This window comes from Herpailurus yagouaroundi, unplaced genomic scaffold, assembly GCF_014898765.1.
Source record: "Herpailurus yagouaroundi ecotype Mexico unplaced genomic scaffold, PumYag 198, whole genome shotgun sequence".
Taxonomy (NCBI): domain Eukaryota; kingdom Metazoa; phylum Chordata; class Mammalia; order Carnivora; family Felidae; genus Herpailurus; species Herpailurus yagouaroundi.
In genome coordinates this window covers 6,709,000-6,731,495 of record NW_024412429.1, presented here as the reverse complement: position 1 = coordinate 6,731,495, position 22,496 = coordinate 6,709,000, and the positions used below count along the sequence as shown (strand labels likewise).

The 22,496-nt window shown below is 42.2% G+C and overlaps 1 protein-coding gene across 2 annotated transcripts in view; it reads right to left on the bottom strand.

Moving 5' to 3' along the window:
- Positions 1 to 22,496, bottom strand: part of PRKN (parkin RBR E3 ubiquitin protein ligase) — a 1,360,680-nt gene that overhangs the window by 837,263 nt on the left and 500,921 nt on the right. The window contains exon 4 of one of the 2 annotated variants that reach the window (XM_040448602.1): positions 19,184 to 19,302. In XM_040448602.1, coding sequence (XP_040304536.1) covers positions 19,184 to 19,302 — 119 coding nt within the window. Of the gene's footprint in view, positions 1 to 19,183; positions 19,306 to 22,496 lie in introns of both variants that reach the window. The other variant, XM_040448601.1, reaches the window with a different exon arrangement.

The following is a 22,496-nucleotide window of genomic DNA, read 5'->3' as shown; positions in this document are numbered from 1 at the left end:
TCTGCTCGCTGCCGATACGCTAAACTGCAGCCGTTAAACATGGAGTTCAAAGATGGTGCTTAACATCATGATTCCATTTTCACTTACAGTTAGAATGGGAGTCAACTTAATGGGAGGTGTCCAATAGAAACTTCTACAGTAGAACTGAAATGTTATTTTATACGTAGCAGGGCTCTCAGCCTGAGGAGAAGCGGCACGTGCCGTAGTTTCAGTCAGGCTGACGGAGCCTGTCTAGAGCACTGGAGGGGCCAATTTTGCAGAGGTCTACCCGCGAGAGTGAAGGGTCATGTGGGAAACACATCCTCGTAGGTGAAGACAGCATTCTGGCCCCCAAGCCTGAGCCAAATGTAACACCTGCATTGGAAAGATGGCACGGGAAGTCATGACCCTTCAGTCAGCTGCCAGGGGTTCACAGTGGCATTCTAGCAAGCATCTGCAAGCAGTATCAGAGGACTTTCTCTTTCCTCGCTAAAATGTGTATTTAAGGCTTCTAAGAGTGCATGCTGTGGGGCGCCTGGGTGGCTCCGTCGGTTGAGCGTCCGACTTTGGCTCAAGTCATGGTCGCGCGATCCATGAGTTCAAGCCCTCTGTCGGACCCTGGGCTGACAGCTCGGAGCCTGGAGCCTGCTCCACGTTCTGTGTCTCCCTCTCTCTCTCTGCCCCTCCCCCACTCGTGCTCTGTCTCTCTCTGTCTCAGAAATAAATAAACATTGCAAAAAAGCAAGAGTGAATGCTGGGCCACATGCCAAAGAAGGCACCAGATCTGACTATCCAACTCCTTACTTTGCCTCTCCACCTGGATGTCCGAAAGGCAGCTGAAATGCAAGGGTTGAGAAACCATAGTCAATACCCAAATGTATTGATTTCTCAGTGTTCCAGTCTTTAATGAATGGCATCAATCTGGTTTCCCAACCATCTCTGCCACCTTCATAATTTCTATTTCAAACCCGCACTTGTATCACCATTCTATCTCTTTCTCCTCCCCACCCTTCCCTGCAGCCCCTCTCTTAGCTTCTGTAACACACATGCCTTTCTTGCTCCCAGCCACTGCTTGAGATGCTTCTTCTGTCAGGAGGGCTTCACCAGCCCCTCCCTCCAGCCAGCAAGGCGTGGACCATGTTCTCAAACCTGGCAGGCTCTGTATACAACCATGGGCCAAAGCGAAGTCTCCACGACAGCCCTAGGGAGCCACTTTGTATCTGCTACGGTTTGGAATCGCTGTCTAATTAAATCCGTAGTCTGTAGTGCACACATGTGCCAGACATCTTCTTCCTGTTCCCCTAGATCTACTCACTAAACTTCTCCACATCCCTGCCCGCCGAGAGAGGTCGTCACCTGCGGGAGATGGTAAGAGGCCATGGCTCTTTGAGATCTCCGATGTCGCCCCCCTCCGGCCTCTTGACGTGTGAGGCGTAAGGGTCCCAGCCGCCTCCTCCCAGGGCAGCTGCGAGGAAGTCTGTCCGTGGAGGACCCTCCCTGCTCTGCTTCTGCGGCTTCTCTGATGTGACTGGTCTCTCAGCGCTACTGGGAGCCTTCAGAGAGGAAAACTGCTCAGACCTCTCTTACAGGATCCCACACAATGTTACTGCTTTGATCATGGTGAATCTCAGCCATTGTTCCTGAATGAGAATTTCAATAACATGTATTTTAAAATGTTTTTGTTTGTGCCTGAAATTTAATTGACAATTGAATAATTGCTGCATTGTTTCAAACACTCAAAGGAAGGGCCCGTGAAAACTGCTTTTCACCAACTGCCAAAGCCCACTATTATTCGGTCATTTCTGCCAACGTTTATAACGTATCTGACAAGTTATTATTGTCACTTTTCTGCTGATTTGAAAAAATTATTATAAAAAGGGATTTCTATAAATGCACGAGTACGGGGTTAATATACATCTTTGTTTCATTGACAAAATTGTATTTTCTACAACTGTGTGGTCTCCAGTAGATCAGATTTCCTGCCTAGCAACAGCACTACATTTGGCTTCTAAACATGGGGAGAATGGTATTTTCTCACATTGGGAATTAGACACACGAGGAAGGTGGCCACTCTCCAGATGGGAAAAATGTAAGGAGACAGAGAAGTAATAGGATCCTAAGAAGAAAGGTGTGACTTTGGGGGTTTTCTACCAAAGAACCTGGTCTAGAGCCAACAGTGGCCTGAGATATAGTTCCTATGGACACCTAACCCTCACAGGCCTGCAGTTAGCTCAAGTGGCCAGATAATCTTCTGACCCAGTGTCCTTGCCAAACCATCCGGGATGTCCCTGAACCCTGGAGATGACTGCCTGTGAAGTGGGTTGCCCTCTGAAAGAAATCAACTTCCTTTCCTGCCTCAGCATGGGATAGGAGAGACTGTAAGCCTTGCTGTCTTAGAACAACCAGAGATTTCTGGTTCCATATGTTCACATGCCAAAGTCTACACATGGGAAGAAATTCAACATGGTGACCAAACAAAACCGTGAAGCAAGCGACCTTGGTCCTAGCCACACATTTGTCACTACCGGCTGTGATCAAGGCAGGCCTCATTGCATTTCTAGGCCTCTGGCTCACTGACCGTAAGATGTTCCTAAGGTTTAAATCCCTCTAGTTTGACTTCCTCTGACCCCACCAGCCCCCATGTCAGCAACAGCCAAGTAGCCACTGCATTCTCTTCTTCGTTTTTCCTCTCTCTCTCTCTCTCTCCCCTCTTTCTTCTAAATTTTAGGAAAATGCACTTGAATTTTAAAAAATCCAAACAGGTGCTTCTTACTGACCTAACCAGAATTCCCTAAACTAGTGCCACCTGATGGAATTTTGCAATGACAGAAATGCTCTGATTTATCAGGTAAGAAGGTGAAGAACACACACTGTCATCTCTTTCTCTTGGCTGCGTTTCCAAAAGTTCCTTCTTCGAGCTTGCCCCCCTTCTCTGCTTTTCCTTCCATCCTGATCCCCCAGTGAAATTACAGATGCACATTTCCCATGGGCTTTCAATTTCAGTCATGTCCCTGTTTGGAACAGAATGGGGAGCACTGAGATGCACTTGCCTGTAGGCCTTCGAGAGACAGAGAGCAAACCAATTTTCTTCACTTTCTAACAGGACCAATTTCAGTCTCCTAAATGAGACATTCATCTCAAAACTCTTATACATAAAACTGTAATCTTAACAAAACAAAACAAAACGATACTCCTGTCCACCTTGGTCTTCTGTTTTGGCAAACCTAAATAAAGCCTCCTCTAATACGGCAAAATTGACATTGCTATGCAATTTGTATTGAGCGCAGCCTTCCCAAACTTAAAAATTGATGTTTCCCTAGATTTGTGATGTTATTCAGTACATATTTCACCTAAATTATATACAACAGCACATTTTCCAATATTATGGATTTTTTTCCTAAACTCATTGGAATTTCCCAAGTTCAATATAATACATTGCCATCTGCAAGCAAATATTCACTAAACTTCAAGCTGCAACAGGTAAATATGCAATGTTTTTTCCCCAGCAAATGGTAGACCAGAATCAAATATAAAAGCTAATGTTTCCACCGACTTACTCTCCTATTCATCTCTCTTTAAAATCGCAGCATTCCGAACAAAGGACACTGAAATTCATCACGTGAACATACTGTTCCAAATTAAAACGAAAGTAATTTAGGTTCTCCTGAAGAGTCATTTCTTAGTCATGTTGCCTAAGAAAACACTAGGAAGGGTAGGATTTCAGGTTAAAAGTGTCAAATTCCATTGTTCACTGTGCCCTTCGTTATGAACGATTTGAAAATCCTTTTCTCTCCAGGAAAGACTAGTGGGTAACAGCTTAGTCTAAATGACAGCAGCTCTGTGGTATGAAGAGCCCACATTTCAGCTAAGTTTCAGTTCTTATTATCTTGAGACCATGAGATGGGACTTAATAGATGGCTGCAACATCTATAACATGACATTTAGCAAAGAACGTGTCAGCGGCATCTGTGGCCTCCACAAAGATGGTGCCTCCAAAATATAAATCAAAGAAAATACAAGAACTTCTCAGAAGAAGAGGATGGCAGTGATCACGCACACTTAAATATTTTGAATGCCTCAGGGAGTGTATGAGCAAGTGATGTCAAGATAATGATGTACCAACCAAAGATATTTAGCTCTCTGCTAAGAGGGGAGGAATGTAGTAGAACCAGAAGATCTTGAGATTGTTTTCAGACCACGCGGGTTCAAATTAGAACCCCACCTCATGCTGTTTCCTTGGTAATTCTCTCGTTCTCTTCGAACCTCGTGGAGTTTTCTCAGCTATAAATAGCAAAAGGGATGCCTACCTTTCCCAATTTCTGTAGTTGCCATATGAATCAAGGCAACGTACATGGAAATACTTTCTAAATGGTTACAGTCTCTACAGAGTCAACTTATGTAATAGGACATTATATTATTCAGAATAATACATAACAGAACGTTGCATTATAACGGAACATTGTATTGTATTCAGCACAGCTACAAGAGAGATTATAAACCAAGAGAGGTACGGATTCCATATGCAAATTTATAAATCTAAAATCCAAGGACAGAATTTTAAAAATTATCAGTTTAGAGCGGTCTTGGGCTCACAGAAAAACTGAATGGAATGTGCAAAGTTTCCATTTACCCCCTGTCCAACACACAACACATTTACTGGAATCTCTCACCAACAATGTGTGTGCAAAAGTTGGTTCATTAGGGACTGGGTAGTGATAATTTGTGAAGATGATTTCTTTGTTGAAAACTGCACTATGTCAACATCCCAACATAATGGAATACCTCTCTTCATCTTAAATTAGAAAAGAAGGGTTTCACTGGAGTAAGTCAGAGAGCTTCATAAGGCCCTTGTGGAGTCAGTAGGAAGCAGCCAGTTGGGGGCTGAGCTCCACTGGATAAATCTCTTAGATTGGTGAGGTCATGTTGGGCTCTGCTTGTGATCCCAGATTTCGTTAAGACCAAACATGTCTGAGTAGTTTCCTTGGAAAATGAGAAAGAGATCCATAAATGCCATCCTACCTTCTTCCTGGAAAGCTGAGGAGTTTCCAACCGAGAAAATCTGGGCAAGAAGTGGTGAGAATCCAGGAGCTGAGGAAGGGCCATGACTGGAGGATATGTGTCAGCACATCACTGCAGGGGAGGCTAGAATTCCTCATGGTACAGAAGCCATGACATAGAGTCTGCATTTCACAGTTTCCAGCTCCTGACAGTACAGGTATCCCAAGGACGGCTGTTATCGGGTCAGGTAAGAACTTTCCCTCTTGATTTTACTTAGTTGTCTCATCCGGCTTCGACGCTGAGACATCAGAAACTGCATAGGGCACAATGGTAGAGCGGGGCTGGAAGCCCAAGTTGGGGAGAAAGAAGGAGGCCCCACACCCCCAGTTTCTCCAGCAAGTGCTCAGTCTAACACAGGCCCTGACAGGGGTATGGGAAAGCCTTTTACTTGGTTGCTTGACTATTTTTCATTAGACTGGACACTTACATACTGCACTGAAACTATTTGAAACTGAGTTATCCATTTGGCCCTGGTAGAAACTGCCACCCACTAGAACACTAGAGCAGTGCCTTTAGTGAAAGACACAAAGGCATTCCAAGCGAAAGGAACCACCGATGCTCAGAAACAGCCTGGCAGATTGTGCAGTTTTTGTGCTGGAACTTCCTGGAGCTGCCTTATAAGAGTCACTACCAGGCATCAAGGTGCACGTGGCTCCACAAACCCCATCACATACAATCTTGCATTCTCAGCTCCTGAGAACACAACTCTCTGAATTGTCATTTCTAACCACACTTCTTGGTTCCTCAACTTTCATACCATCACTATTCCACAAAGAAGGCACATATGTATGTTACCTTTTTACCTTTCTGCAATTCAGACTTCTGTCCAAGAATGCTCTGGATCAACCCCAGTCTGTCCACACAAGCCTTATCCAAGTTCAAGTGGTCATTTGCTGGCCCTGCCTCCCAGTGCATCCCTACCTAACAATGACCCTTTCCTCCTTTCTTCCCTTTTCTTTCTTTCTTTCTTTCTTTCTTTCTTTCTTTCTTTCTTTCTTTCTTTCTTTCCTTTCTCCTTCCTTCCTTCCTTCCTTCCTTCCTTCCTTCCGTCCTTCCTTCCTTCCTTCCTTCTTTCTTCTTTCCTTCAGAGAAAGCGCAAGCAGGGGAGGGGGGCACAGGGAGGGGGAGAGAGAGAGAGAATATCTTAAGCAGGCTCCATGCTCAACACAGAGCCCAACATGAGGCTCGATCCCATAACCTGGGATCATGACCTGAGCTGAAATCAAGAGTCAGATGCTCAACCACCTGAGCCAGCCAGGCACCCCCAACAACGATCTTTCTCTCACATGCTTGCCATACCTTTCCTGACCTGAAGCTATTCACAGAAAAATGAATTTCTTTGAGGCAAGGTGATACTTTCAGCCTTTCTTACATTTGAAAGTCATAAGTTTAGTAGCAAAAGGAAACACAGGAAGTAAATAATTTTAGCTGCTTTAAACATATGAAAACCAGCCTAATGGAAGATTCCTTGCATTTTGTTCTATTTTCACAGATCAGAACTATAAGTTATGGGTAAGACAGATTTCAGGGCAATAACTCTCCATCAATTAAAGTTCTGTACAATGACAACAGTTAACTTGGAAAGCAACAATTCCTCTGTTCCTCCATTCCTCCGTTGCTAAATGCTTCTGCTGAAGCAGAAGACAAGTGACAACTGCTGAGCATAAGTTGTAAGAGCAATTTTTGTATCAGGAGGGAATGTAGATTGCATGACTACATGCTCCATTTCTATCGTAAGATTATGGGTAGGCCAAGGCATAGAATAACCATGATGCCCTCAGTTCAATTATTCATTTACTCCAAAAAAACACATCTAATCATCTCCACTACATCCAGCACTATTCTAAAGCCCAAAGATGGAGGGGCACCCGGTGGCTCAGTCCGTTAAGAGTCCGACTTTGGCTCAGGTCATGATCTCACGGTTAATTGGTTTGGGGCCTGCATCAGGCTCTGTGCTGATGGCTCGGAGCCTGGAACCTGCTTCGGATTCTGTGTCTCCCTCTCTCTCTGCCCCTCCCCTGCTCACGCTGTCTCTGTGTCTCTCAAAAATAAATGAACATTAAAAATAGTAATAATAAAATAAACTTAAAAAAATAAAGCACAAAGATGGAAAAGGTTTAGTCTTTGACTCAAGGCACTGAGTCTAGTAATGGACTAGAGTAGAGGGATACCCAAGTCACAGAGTCCTTCATTTTTTGGACACACTCCATTTATTTTGTAGAGATATTGATAGATACGCATATAGATGTATATAGATCTGATACAGATGTATACATGTATATATGTATGTGTATATATGTATATACATAGATAGATGTATATATGGATATATATGGATATATATAGAGATACATTTAGATGTATACATGTATCTATCTACATATGTAAACAGAATCACCTTTCCTATATATATTTATGAAAAGCTGAAATCTTAGCCTTATGGCAACATGACACAACTTACAGATTATATGACATTTGTTTTCACTGACTCTCTACCTTAACTACTTTAAATAGGATATTTTATTCAGTAAGAAAGAGAAACATGATTTTTCATTTACTTTTAACACATTATGGTGAGGAAAGTTCCATTTGTCCATGAGATGGTGCTGCCAGCTTTACATGATGGCCATATCTGATCATTTTAATTGCAGGTCATTTCCTAAGCAGTAGGTCAGTGTATGCTAATTAGTATGGCTTTCTCAATGAATACGAAATTCCCAATGTGCAACTGAAGATATAAAAGACATAAAATTCAGGGTCATCGTGACACCTGACAGAAATGTAATTCTCTGAAACTAGCTAGGAGAATCCCTAGTTTAATCATCTTAACAAGTAATTGTAGGGTTATACTCATATTCAGAAAGGCAAGTGGCTCTTGCAAGGCTCACGCCATGGCTCCTAGCTTTATTATTTTTTTGAAATTTTTTTAACATTTATTTATTTTGAGACAGAGAGAGACAGAGCATGAACAGGGGAGGGTCAGAGAGAGCGAGACACAGAATCTGAAACAGGCTCCAGGCTCTGAGCTGTCAGCACAGAGCCCGACGCGGGGCTCAAACTCACGGACCGCGAGATCATGACCTGAGCCGAAGTCGGCTGCTTAACCGACTGAGCCACCCAGGCACCGCGGCTCCTAGCTTTATTAGCAGTATGCCCTCCAACAAACCAGTGGACCTAACTAGCCCCTCAGAAAGCAGCCACCATCCAATTAAAGCTCCCTTAATGTCCGCAGCTTGCTATGTTCCAAGTACACTAGCACTCATATATTGCCTCCTCACTAAAGGAAAACATCCATGTTTGATTTTTATTCAGTCTCTGAATTTCCATGCCCCGTTTAAGAAATGTAGTCTAGTAAATTTGACTTTTTTTTTTTTTCCAGGAAAAAGCTGCAGAACAAGGCTCTAGGTTTCCTCAGTTCTAGTCAGACAATGAATGCACTCAATATGGGTACCTTGAGTAAGAATCTGAACTTGGGTTCTCAGATTTAATTATCAGTTTGGCTCCTTTCTCACAGTGGACCCATGTAAAGTCAGTTACCCTCTCCATTTCTCATCTGGCTTCCCTGATGCGTTTATCCAGGTAGCTTGATATTCCCAGATGGAAGATGGCACGCATGCATAAGTATCGATGCTTCTGTAAAACGACTACAGTCCTGATCTCTACCGGCTCGCCTAATTCTGTAATAGTGTCATTCAATGTGCCTCTTCCACCCTCCACATTTTATTAGTATGGAGTAAGAGAGGGCCACTAAATTCTAGTTGTCTTTCCCCAGGGAGGTTTTTGGACTATTCACTTCTTAAGCAAAGAACAAATAAATCAACCCACTGCCATAAATATCCATTTTTTTCTTTACCCAATTCTAGATAAAGCTTCTAAGTGGTCAAATGGATAATCTATCAATATCATTCTGTAGACAACCAGGGAACCACACTTATGCATAGAAACAACTGTTGCAACAACAGTGGCATTTCACACACAAAAAGAAGTTCAAGACTGACCAAATTCCCAGTGTAGCTATGGTGATACAAACAGAGTATATAATGTAGACTCAATAATGAAACTGATGAGTTCATGAAAGTTATCTAAAGTAATTATTCATTTACAAATATGGCAGCCATTAGTAACTGCCCGCCAAATGTCCATTTCATTCTCTCTCCTTATTAATAGAATGTCAATTTTGACTGGAGAAGCAATGGACTCAACTCAGTGGATACATTAGATTGGTCTAAGCCAATCAGGGATATCCTATTCACCTTTGGAAAATACTTGTTTTTCAAGCTTCCTTTGTAATTACCAGTGGCCATATGACCAAGTTAAAACAATGAGATGTAAGGAGAAGCGTTCAAGCAGGCTTCCAAAAGTTACTAATTCTGGGGCACCTCGGTGGCTCAGTCGGTTGAGTGTCTGACTTAGGCTCAGGTCATGATCTTGCGGTTCGTGAGTTCGAGCCCCGCGTCGGGCTCTGTGTTGAGGGCTCTGTGTTGACAGCTCGGAGCCTGGAGCCTGCTTCCGATTCTGTGTCTCCCTCTCTCTGCCCCTTCCCTGCTCTCTCTGTCTCTCAAAAACGATAAACGTTAAAAATATTTTCAAAGTTATTATTTCCTTTTTAGAATAAACAAGATGTGCAGGCTGTTCCCTATCATCCTGCACGCCCTGCAGACCTGATGCCATGATGCCCAGTGCTGTGCCATGGACAGTGCATAGTAAAGGTACAAACAACCCAGTCGGTGCTCAGAACAACACTGATATCCTCATGGGTTAAGCCTGTGTTAGGTGAATGTTCATTCTATCAATGCTGGTGGACAGCACTGTAAACCAATAAACAAAACAACACAATTTTAAAATATGATACATTCAACTTCAGTTTTAAATTTTTTTTAACATTGTTTTCATTTTTGAGAGACAGAGAGAGACAGAGCATGAGCGGGGAAGGGACAGAGAGAGGGAGACACAGAATCCAAAGCACGCTCCAGGCTCTGAGCTGGCAGCACAGAGCCCAATGCGGGGCTCAAACTCAGGAACTGTGAGATCATGACCTGAGCCGAAGGGGGACCAACTGCAGCTTTAAATGAGAGAATAAAGTATACTGAAAACTTTCTGTGAAAATCCTTATCTTTTCTTTATGTTTTATAAATACATTAAAGTTGTGATTTTGCCAAAATATTCTGTGTAGTTCCAATAAATAGTTCTCTTTGTATTTATTTTTCATTTATTTATCTCCAGAAACGAACACTTGAATCTAGCAAAGGTCTGCGTGTGGCTTAGGTGGCTGCTGGCTGAATACTCTCACACAAGGATGCTGGGATTACTCCTCAGGGATCCTGTTGTTTCTAGACTGCCCCCTGTGGCTCTTCTCCACACACTGTGTTTGTCAGTCTTGCTGTTCACCTCCTGCTCCAGCACCTGCTTACCTATGCAGCTTGACCAAAAGCCCACTGAGGGCTCCCTCATTGGTGTCAGTGCCAGTGACTGTTACACCGATGTCCTGGCGAAGAGGGAAGACACGATCCCAGAAGTGGTGTTGCCAGGTGAAGTAGAGCTGACTATTTGAGTTTCAGATAGAAACTATTTAGTGTAGGTATGTTCCAGGTAAGGTATTTATACTAAATAAGTACACCAACAAAGACTTCCTTGTTTGTCTGAAATGAAATGTAGTTGAACACCTGCATGTTTGTGTGCTACTCCTGTTAGTCCCGTCTGGGATCCCCCTGGTTCTCCGAGCGATGTTGGGCTCCTTCTTCCACAACTCTGAGTGTGCTTAACTCTGACTTTTGCCCAGGTTCTCCTCCAGACTCTGATGGAAAACGACTCTCTGCTGTCATTCTCCTCTAACCCAGGAGGCTCAAGGCAAGTCCAAGAGGCCGTTCTGTTCCCTCCACCTTCCTCTTCTCTTGCCTATGGCTCCTCTCCCACCAGAACCCCGGCTACAACATTGGAGAAATCTTTAAAATGATCCAGAACCTTTAAAATGACCCAGAGCTTTTCTGAAAATGTATTATCTTTAAACAAATAAAACTACGGTGTTCTATGTGTGTACGTTCTGTGGCCATTTGTAGGAGGGGCTCCTAGGGAAGTCAGCTGAAAGTTGATCCACCAGAAGGTGACTTACCAAGTACGCAAAAAAGTTGACTTAGCTAATATAATAATTTACTGGATTATTTATAAACTGTGTCCCCCGGTCTTCGGGGCTCTGAGCTCTTCAGATCCCTCCCCTGTTCCCAGAGTGCTGTGTGTTCAATGTCCTCTTTCCTTCTATCTGTCTCGATGGCCTCTAGCTGCAGCAGAAAATATCTAGTGTTTAAACAAATATAACATTTCAAATGCTCTTAGGAAGATAAAATTGTTCAGCTGAGACTTGAGATGTCTTTGAAAGCCATTACAACAATCCGATTCTATATAAGATGCTACAGACTTTATAATTGCTTAAAAGAAGTTCTTGGTAAATTGATAAATACTTAGTAGAGAAAATGGTAGGAAAAAAATCTGGAAAAAATAACTAAAATAAATATTAGAAAGAAATCTTGTATAACCCAAAAGTTCCTACATAAAATGTCAGAGGTTTGATTATATTCATAGGAATATATTCAGAAATACAGTCAAGAAGAAAACTTTCATAGGATGAATTCACCTGTGATCTTTAGCTTTCAATAAACCGAGCATTTCTTAATATATGCTCAGAAAATATATCATTGAATATATTTATAATAATCAAATGAGTAATGCAATCACCATATAAATAAAAATTCCAGAAGAATGTTCCAGAATGATATTATCCCTGATAGTTTTTTCGGTAAATTAGTAAATTTGGTAAAATCAGTAAAAGAGGCTAGCAAATTAATCTGTAGTCAGCGGAGATAGAGGTTGATGGGGAAGAGTATTTTTAAGTCTGTACTCTAGGCATGAGTTATCCAAAACTACTATGAGTTTTAGGAAAATGACACTAGCAGCATTTACTTACAATTTTAAATCATTTATATTGGCTGACAATGATATCCTGAAATGGTCTGGATCAACCCAATTTAAGTAGATCATTTCACATTTAGACTTTGCAGTGTTTGATATATGTGTAAACTACCCCAAATCATGCTTTAATATAAAAGAAATGATTAAAACTTAAAATTCTTTCTGATACTACTTTGCAGTTTGAGTTATGATTATTATTTGCTTGTTTTTACCTGAGACTGGCTCTTTTCCAGATACTGGTTTTGGTAAAAGAGAAAAAGAGGAAAAATCTTCCAATCTCTGAATCTTTTGTCAGTTACTCTTGACGGGATACTTGACCAGTGTGAGGACGTCAAGAGTGTGTGGCTGAGAGGGGGCCGGGGTCCACAGTGGGACCGAAGAGAATATAACACAAAGAAGGTGGGCTTCAGAAAGATGGAGGAAGGAGAGTCCCTACGGCCAAGAAAAATCTCGGGGGCAGAACTGACAGGGGCAGAAGGGAACGGACGGGTGCCCCAGCACCTACAGAGGCAAGACCTGTCTTCTGCTCCCTCTCTATCCTAAATCCCTGATGTGAGATCGATCCACCACAAAAACTAGCTTCTTTGCAGGTTTAACATCATAACACAAATCAAAACAGACTTCAGGGCCAGGTTACACATTTTGGACATCCAAAATGGGCTTTACAATTTTTTAAAAATATTTAGATAACAAAATAATTTGCAATGACTCAGAAATGCCTAAGAATTGAATAAGTAAAAAGTGGGATTACACATACTTATTTCTAAACAAGCTTAGATATAGTCCAAGGCTTTATTATATAGCTTTTGATATGAAGAGAAGAAGTGGACTCCTTACTAACAATTAATCTGCAACAAATATTAAGTTCAGGAATGATTATACATTTAGACAATATTTCTTAATAAATATCCTCACATAAATTGTTTCTAATCTATAAACCAATTTTAAATAAAATCCATCACGCCAGGCGGTTTACATCTTACTCTATTTATTGCCCCATTCCTCATCAGAAACCTTTTAGCTTTAATGCTATTCTGTGGCAGACTATCTCATTAGAGTGGCAAAGATAAAGTTCTTTTTGAGATAAAGTAATTATAGTGATTGTGGGGTGGTGGGGGGGGGGGATTCTCTGCAGCTCTTGGCTGCACTGGTCTCCTGGCTTCTGATTCACTGGAAAACTAATAAACCGAGTCGCAAACAAAAAGATGCTGATGGTAGGTAACTCGGGCTACCTAGAGTTTGTGCTGGAGAGATGAACAGGGTGTAACCTTGATCACAACTCAAGAGCCCTGCAGGTATCGGGGTACAAGGAGAGTTCCACAGTTGCTCTGATGCTTTTTTGGCAGAAAACTCGTCACCTGAACAAATGACAGTAAGAGCAACAGTGTCTGAACGTGAATTATGTGCCACTGTGCTCAGTACTTTATTTATATTTGTTTTCACTATGCTTCGTACTTTAAAGAATGGAATCATTGAACCCGCGGTAACTTTGATGCACAATTTTACTTCCAATTTTACGACAAGAAAACTGAGACCAAGAATTTAAGTAACTTGCCCAACGTCCCGCAGCTACTAAGCAGCAGAATTCGAATCTAGAACATCTGACGGGAAAAGGAGTGCAGGAAGCCTTTGTCTCTGGCTCTCTGCTCCCAGACAGCCCCGAGTCCAGTGTTATAAGACAGACTGCGCCGTGCGGTGTGCTCTCTCCCTCACTTCCATGTCTGTCCTATCGTCCGGTTATTGTTACTCAATCAACTGTTTTACTCATAAATACTTTTACTGTACTTTAAGCCTGTGTCCTGGGAGAGAAACGGGTCCATTTTTCCCTGTCCCGGAAGCTCTGTCTTCCTCAGGAGGCTGAGTCCACTCGGAATGTGGGCGATGGCCGGACTGTGGTGGCAGAAAGGGACCCGGAATGCAGGAGACGGCACTGTTAGGTCTCAGGGAGCAGAAGCCCACAGGGCTGAGGAGGATTTGCCCTCTTAGCGTGACCCCTGGGGACTCCCTCCTCGTCATCAGCATCATGTTCTAACTAAACTTCGTCAACCCCGAGCACATATTTTAATTAGTCACATAGCCTCTTGTGTTCTTATGAATCGGTCCTGGGAAATCTTTGACAGCAGCTAAGAGGCATGCCTGACTGCAGACCTTGCTCCCCTGCCAGAGGGCTCTCTCCCCACCACCAAACTCGCAGTCTAACAATAAGATGGACTGGAAGGACCACGGCTGCGGACCCTCTAACCTTGAGTTTGGTAGCGGCACCCATGGGGAGAGAAGAAGACAAGCATCTTTAAGCCTTTCGGTGCTGCTTCTTTTTCCAGTATAAACTCCTTCTTTAATTTCTAGTTATTTCTAAAAGCATGTATTCTCTACATACCTTGGAAAACCTTACTTTTTCTGTCTACATTTATTTTTTGTATTAAATAAAAAAAGAAGAAAGTCTCTGAGGCTTTGACTTAGTCATCATTTGATTTTTCACACCAATGAGGAAACAATGACTCAGGTAATTTTAGGTTACCCATTTTATTGTTCAAGAACACAGTCAGAAGCATACATGAAAGTACAAAGCAACCTTACTTCTGAGCTCAGCCCTGTGTCATTTCTGGGTGGACCTAAGTGGACTGTCTTTGCAAAGGCAAATGAAAATTGGAGGCCTGCCATGTTTTTTGTTCAAATCAGCCGCTGTTCACTATTTTCCAGTGAGCATTCACGTTTCTCAAGGATATTTTGGTTAGTGGAAACCCTGGCCAAGGTCACCATGAAATAAAGAAGGTAATTTCATGTAAAGACAGAAGAAAACCTGGCGTCCCAGCTGATTTTCAATTTACCCTCAAGGTCAGGCCCAAACTTCAGACATCAGTTTCCCATTCTTAACATCACAGCAGAAATGGCCGTCCTATCTTCCTTGCCAACTCATTAAGAGCATCGTATTAAATATGAAACATGTAAACACTTAAACCTTAGAGCATTAGGTATGAGAGGCAGCTCATTATCTTGCATGCAAAATTTAAATAGTGTCGAGGAAATGTTGGCATTAGGAGTAAGTCCCCCACAACAACAAAAATTAATTAGGAGATTACTATTAAGACCCATGAAAGGCAAAGGGCCTATTGTAGACTCATTTTTTTTCCAGACCAGAAAAAATAAAATTATGTTACAAAATATAACCCAGGTGGCTAAGTAGGTTCTGGTTTTTCTCCTTGCATATAACAAGTTCCTTGCAAGAGCTCAGATAAACCACCCCCTGTTCTACTGTAAATCGTCAGCCACACAAAGTCCTTTCCTTTTTGTTTTTTCTCTCGACTACAGAAAATTCTGTAAGTTGTAGATCTGGATAATGTTCGAAAAAATGTAACCTAAGAGTTGCCTATTCTCTTCATAGAAATGCTTCCTCTCCACAAAGTTCAGCACCTGCCCCACCCACTGCCAAGACTTAACTTGCAGACTAGTGTGACTACTCAGCTGCTCCAGAGATATCTTCTGAAGGTACGACTGAGTGTGGATTTTTGTTATTAACAAAAAATCAAAGTCCTCATTTACTGGGTTCCAGGCATGTTACAGCTAGTAACAATACTAACGTTTTAGATTAAATAAATAATCTTTAAATCTTTTCCATTTTTCCTAAATCTTTAAGTAGTTTTTTTTTTTTTTTTTTTTGAATGGTATTTTAAGTACAGGGAAGCAGTTGGGTAATAGGACATTGATTACCAGATTTGTATAGTGAGCAATCTATCCTAGAAAAGGCTTTATAGACACACAGAAGACTTTTCATCCCTGGCATCAACATTTGTTAATTGTTTAACTTTGGGCTCATAACTTAACTTCATGGAGTCTCCTTATTAAAAACAGTAGACAATAATATTTACAGTGCAGTTCTGTCATGAGAATTAGAAAAAAAAAGAAGTACCAGAATATAAATGTAATGAAGGAAATCAATAAATGGTAGCAAAACAATCATAATTACTATGATTACAAAATGTCACACAGAATTTCTAAAGTACATGGGTCTATCTTGTCAATGTGTAAAAGTTCAAATATAGGTGCCATTCAGTTAGCATTGCCAGCTTTGTGCCCCACCATGGGCAAGATACTGTGCGGAGGGCTGAAATTCACCAGGGATGCCAACTGACAAGTTATCTGATACAAGAGGCTTAGGGACACTAGGAATATAGACAACTGGACAATTGCATAAAATGTGGAACAGAAACTTAATGTTATCTGTAATAATGGGGTTGAAGTTTGAGCCTGTCAGGGGAGGAAGTGAAGAAAAGGCACGAGACAGCTCTAGAAAAATTTAAGAGAGGGGTTAACAACGTACAGAGTAAAAACAATGTAGGGAGAATAAAAGTCTGAATTTAATAATCAAATGTGGAGCAGTCCTAGGCACTGACAAAGTCTGGGGTGGCCATGGGAGTGGGCATCTGAGATGGGGCAGAAGCCATGGGTGCATGAGATCATCCCTCCAAGGACATGCTGGTCCAGGTGAGCGGGTGAGGGAAATACACAGAGCTTCTTGATGAGCAGGGTGGGAAGGGGATGCTTTCATTTCTTTGAAAGGAGTTAGCCAAAGTATGGATTGATTTCACGGTGAATTACATAGAAGTGTGTGTGTGTGGGGGGGGGGGTGTATATGTGTGTGTGTTAAGTATAATAGTAAAATAGTAACAATAAGAAAGCATTTAAGATTTCTAATTATTTATGTTCCAGCTACTGTTCTAAATACTCTTCATAGATTAATTAATCTTCCCAAGAAATAAGAAGTAGATACCATTATCCCAGTGGACAGATGTCCCCACTTATGTTGACGTAAATGGGAAATAATGAAATATGAATTCTAACCCATGGAGTACAAAGAGTCTGCAGACTCATCTTCTCAGGATCCCACCATACTGCCTCTCAACAATCACTCCCTCTAAGTAAGTGCTTACCGCTCACCAGGCCCTCTACACACCCAACGTTAATGTACCATTTAACCCATACGATACAACTTTGGTTCATGCATTTACACAGACACCGCAGCCTGTTTTTCTTTTTGTTTTCGATTTCCCCCCCCCCATGGAGCCTATTTTTAATATGAGAAATTTCACATAAAAATCCCCATTTACAGTTTCTCTTAATTAAAAGATTGCCCCCATTAAGCCAATCACTTCTTAACAAGTGGCGGGAGTGGCTTCTTGGCCTCTTCAGCCACCGTGGTCCTCACCACCCCCGATGCCCACTTCTCACCCATTCTTAAATCACCTGTCTGATCACTGGGGATATCTGAGCACATGACATTTAGTGTGAATATATCTGTGCAGTAAAAACGGGGAGACTGTAGAGTTTACTAGTTTAGATCACACAGCCCGGTTCAAGCCCCTGGTCTCATAAACTCTTGTTTCCTTAATCTCTTCAAGCTTCAGATTTCTCGCATCTAAAATAAGGTCACTGACGGTACTTAAGAGTGTTATGAAATAATTCAATTACATAATGCAGGTAAATAATGAAGCATGGATTTCAATAATAATTTGTTATTGCTGTTTTTACTAAGAACAATTGGAAGTTGGTATATTTAGGTCACATCCACCATCAGAGGCAATCAATACTGAAGCATAGATCAAAAAAAGAAGAGGCTACTTAATGCACTCGAAAAGGCTAGTGGCAGAGGAGAGATTCTGGTGGAAGAGAAACTTCTGTGGTATTTAAGAGAACCCATTTCACAAACAGAAGCGCTGCCTAGTGATGCCCCCAGAAAACGGTCCAGTCCAGAGAGTCAGAACAAACTTAGGATTTGTCTTCCTAAGTGGAGTTCACAGGATTCCCCTGTGGAGCTGACAGGTTGTATGATGATGAAATACTGTACTGTACCTTTGAGTGATGCCACCGTCTTCCCCAGGCCTGAGGCAGGGATCCATGATTTCTCCTTTGCTGGGTATATCCTTCATTTTCTACCATGCTGCTCCGTTAGACCCATGCCATGGGCCACCACCCTGACCCAGGCCAGTGCCCCACTGCCCACCAACCATATGAGGAGCCTATTAATTAGGCCTCTTTGACTTCAATCTGTCACCAACACCAGTGCCAATGACAAACCATTACACGACTAATAAAGGGTTCTAAAACGTCATTTTATAAATCACCTTTATTTTTAACATTTTGCCTTGGCTCCCCATTGCCTGTGGAATAAAATCTAAATGTGGTAGCCATGGGTGGCGGGGGGGCACTGTGGTCAGGGAGTACTTGTCCCCACTTCAGCCCTGGTTGCCTGAAAACCTTTGACCTTTTTAATGCCTCCTTGGCTGAGCCCCCATAGCTGCACCAACCAGAATGCCCTCTGTGCCCGCGCACATTCACATCCGCATCAACTTTGGCCAAATCCTACACAACCATCACGGGGGAGCCATGGCCTAGCTGTGCACACGTTTTATATCAGGGTTTTCTCTAGGGGGCCAGAGATAGATACGCCAGGCTCTGCAGGGCAACGAGTCTGTGCGGTAACCGCTCAACCCCACTGTGGGCACAGAAGCGGCACAGACAACACGTAAGGAAATGAGTGGCCTTCAGGTACAATTGTATCATGGAGGTCGGAGATTAAAGTTCATATAACGTCCGTGGGCCACACAGCATTCTCTTGATATTTCCTGGCCACCTAAAAATGTAAAATCCTTCTTAGCCAGTGAGCTGTGCCACACTAGTGGAGGCCACGGCAGGTGGCAGCTGGCCCAACCCGTGTGCACACAGTTGTCGATCCACGAGTTCCCTTTCTGCTTCTTCCGTGAGGCATAACTTAGGTTTAGCGGCCCCGAGTGCACCCGTTTTCAGTGAACCGTCCAGTGGATTTTGACACACGCACACAACCACATTACTGTCGTACGGAACAAGACATGAAACATTTCCAGTTCCTGGCCTCTTCTAAAAGACTCCCCCGCCAAAGCCCGACACCTTTTCGCTATAAAAGCGTCTCTGTACATCCTCTCAGTAGGCCTGGATTAAAGATAGGGAAGCAACGGCTCGGCACTACCTCAAGTTTGACAGAGAAATGTTTTTAAATGAAACTTCAGATACCATTAACCATCACGACCGCATAGAAGAATGTCTCTTTTCTTGAGCCATGGGTCTTATTGGATTCAAAACCCTGAAAGCCATCTCCAGAAACACACACTCATGTTTCTGGGCAGTTTCTGCCAATGCTGTATCTCCTTACCTGGGCCAAGGTGAGCGTCGCCTGTCGGCAGGTACCACACCGCACCCTGAGTTTTCCTGGCTGTATTCTTTGGCAGGGGCCTTTGCAATAAACGTAAAAGCTGTTGTAAGGCGGTCTACCTGCTGGGGGGGGGGGGGCAAGGAAAAAAAAAGCAGAGGAAGTAGCCAATCAGCGTTGAATCCAAATTGAGACAAATTTTTAAACGAACTCCTCGGGAGCATTTTGAAACATTAGCGGGATAAATATTCCAACGAGGATGCAACAATTTAATTTAGAAAATCTAGTTTTATGCTCAAAAGAGTGAAAATCTTTTCTTCTTCCTGCCAACAGCCCTGTGACTTACTCAGCAAAGTTAGCAACCTGCTGCCAAGAGAGCCAGCCAAGAGTATTTGCCACGCGGGGAAGTTAGATGCATTCTGTGCCACTGAGATTTTCTAAAAGCACAGGAAATATAGGGACTATCGGAAATTTAAAGACCACTGCTCCTGAATTCTAGTTCATGCTTCTTACACAGTTTTGAAGGGCTCTAGATTTTTTCCTCTTAAAATCTTATCTACAGGGACACGCCAGCCCATTTCTCATGATGTGAGTGGCCTGATCACAGCTTCCTGGGTTTCCAGGGAAGACTTTCCAATGCACAGGCACACATAAAGTAAGACAAGAGTCCTGAGGGGCTTAATGGAACCCGGCCGCAGTGTGCAGAAATGGGCGCCTTGTGTTTCACACTTCTGTCTGGATCTACCTTGACAAATGCCTTTCAAATAACACAAGAGTAAAAGCTGGACAAAAAAAAAAAAAAAATCAATAACTAAACATCTCTGATCACTTCTCTCAAATGTTACCATACACACGTAGTGCTATTCTGTCCGTTAGGAGAACCTTTCCAAATAGTGTCACGATGCCATTTCTGCAAAGAACTCACTTTATTTAGAAGCATTTGCTAGTAAAATAACTGTCTTTTTAAAATTTATAACATTAAACAGTTCTTTGAACCTTTATACCTTACTTCTTGTTGCATAGGAATTACATAAAATGTAGTGGCATAAAAACTTTGTTTAAAATTTTACTATTATCATCAAGATCATCTAGAAATAATAAAGAATATTTTTATCATTATGAGAAAAAACCTTCAGCCTCCCAAGTGCATATGGTTTATTAAAAACAATTAGTACAAGAATAATGAGAAACAAAAAGAGATCCTAAGTCTTATGCAACCCCATTTATTTTTACTTGTTTATAAAACAACATCTGTAGACATATTGAACTGTCATTTGTTCAGTCATCTTTACTGATATTGTAAGTGACAACACTTTGTAACATGTAAAGCACAATAAAAATGTCAAACTTTATTATGTTAACATTTATTAGCAATATATTTTATAAATATTACTCTCCGGAAATTAATATGTAGCCTAATATTTAGCCTCCAGTGTGAAGGGAAGGTAAAGTATAAGTATATGTTTGTATTGGTAAGAAATTGTCTTTTTGACGCCTCTTTGTAGCTTAGTGCCTTAACGTACAAGATACTCAAGTCTGTAGGTATCACATTGTTATTAGCAACTATAATAATTACATAAGATAGATTCATGAGGTTTATGCAGTTCAATACATGCAATGGGTAGGACCGTAAAGTTATAGAAATACCATAATAACTGACAGAACATCAGAAGGCCATTTCTGTCTGACGGTTTCACTGTGTTCCAAGAAGAGCTTAACGAGGGAGGTAGGAGCCCTTATTGTTAAAACCTTCAACAGAAATATGAACACATCCAATTTTACAATTTTTATAACCTACTGTAAAGGTTAAACAATAAGAAAAAAGGAGGAGGAGGAACAGGAATGGGAGAAGGAGCTTAGGAAGGGGAGCCAGGTTGGCAAAGACACTAGCATTGTCTGAAAGAGCATATTAGCAACAGCTTTGCAATAGTAAATGATGCATCCATGAAACTAAATGGCTCTTCCTTCTCCCTCAGGGCAACAGCAACGTTTGCAATATTGTTTCAGCAAATGATAAAGGCAGGGGCAACCGGCAACCGAAGACTGGGGACGTAACTCTTCCAGCTTTCTATGCTGCAACCTTCACCAAAGTCCTTGAGAAGTTAGTCAGAAAATACTGCGTGCCCACGTCTGTGCCCTGGAAGCATATAAGGTGACGTGCAATCTATTACACGTGCTTCCCTGAGCCAGCTGCGAGCTGGGGATTAATAGTCAGTCCCAGGAAGATCAAGGTCAGGCCAGCCCTGGCTACGGCAAATTTCAAGCTGTTGGTTTTACGTGGTCCAGAAGTTGGGGCTTTCAGGTAAATCCTGAGATCCCCTTTTCAGGGTGGCTTCATCGCTAGTCTGGCTGCATCACGCTGTTTAAAGTTGGCAGACTTCTCTGTGTCACACCGAGGTCTGCAGTGCACAGGACAGGAGTAAGAACAAGCAACACCACCATGTGTTTTTCTGGGCAATGTTCCCATTGGCCTGACTGAGGGTCTGAGGCACAGACTTTGGAAGATGGAACCACAACTTCTCAAGGAATGGCAAGGAGGTGTGAAGAATGCCCTGGAAAGCTTTTCTCCAGCCGTGTCCCTGTCTCCAGTCAACGACGTGAATCCTTCCCCTTTCACTTCTGTCTGGCTCGTAAAATCCTTTCTCTTGCTTAATCAACTCTCCATATGGTGACCCCTTCGCTCCCTAAAATAACCAGTACAGCTTGTGATGGTGTTTATAACGTTCCCCTCTTTTTACAGAATAAAATTTCAAAACTAGAGAAATACTTCAAAAGTACTAGAAATTATATCCTTTGCTGTCATTCACCAGTTGTGAACATTTTGCCATGTTTTCAGCTCACTCCTTCTCCGTGTGTCTGTGTGTGTGTGTGTGTGTGTGTGTGTGTGTGCACATATACATACCTACACATATACTACACATGTATATATTTTTGGCTGAATCATTTGTAATTAAGTTGCGGACATCATGCTACTCATTCCTGAATCCTTCAACATCCTAAAACCACAGACTTTTCTCATACAAAACCGTAGGGCTCCCTGAGGGATTCGGGACACCTTACAGAACACCATCATGGTTTGCAGGCTGCGACATGGTGTAAAGCCCAAATACCTGGGATTCCTTCGCCAAACCATTTTCAGGGAGGCTAAATTAAGCCAAGGTGAGCAAACCTCACTGTGGGACTTCCAGAGAGTTCTGTGACTCTGTAACAGAAGTAGAGAGCACAGCACATCCCAGACTTTATCTGACCTCAGAAGCACGCCTTTTGTGGGGCATTTTGTGAAACTATTCCTCAAAAAAAAAAAAAAAAAAAAAAA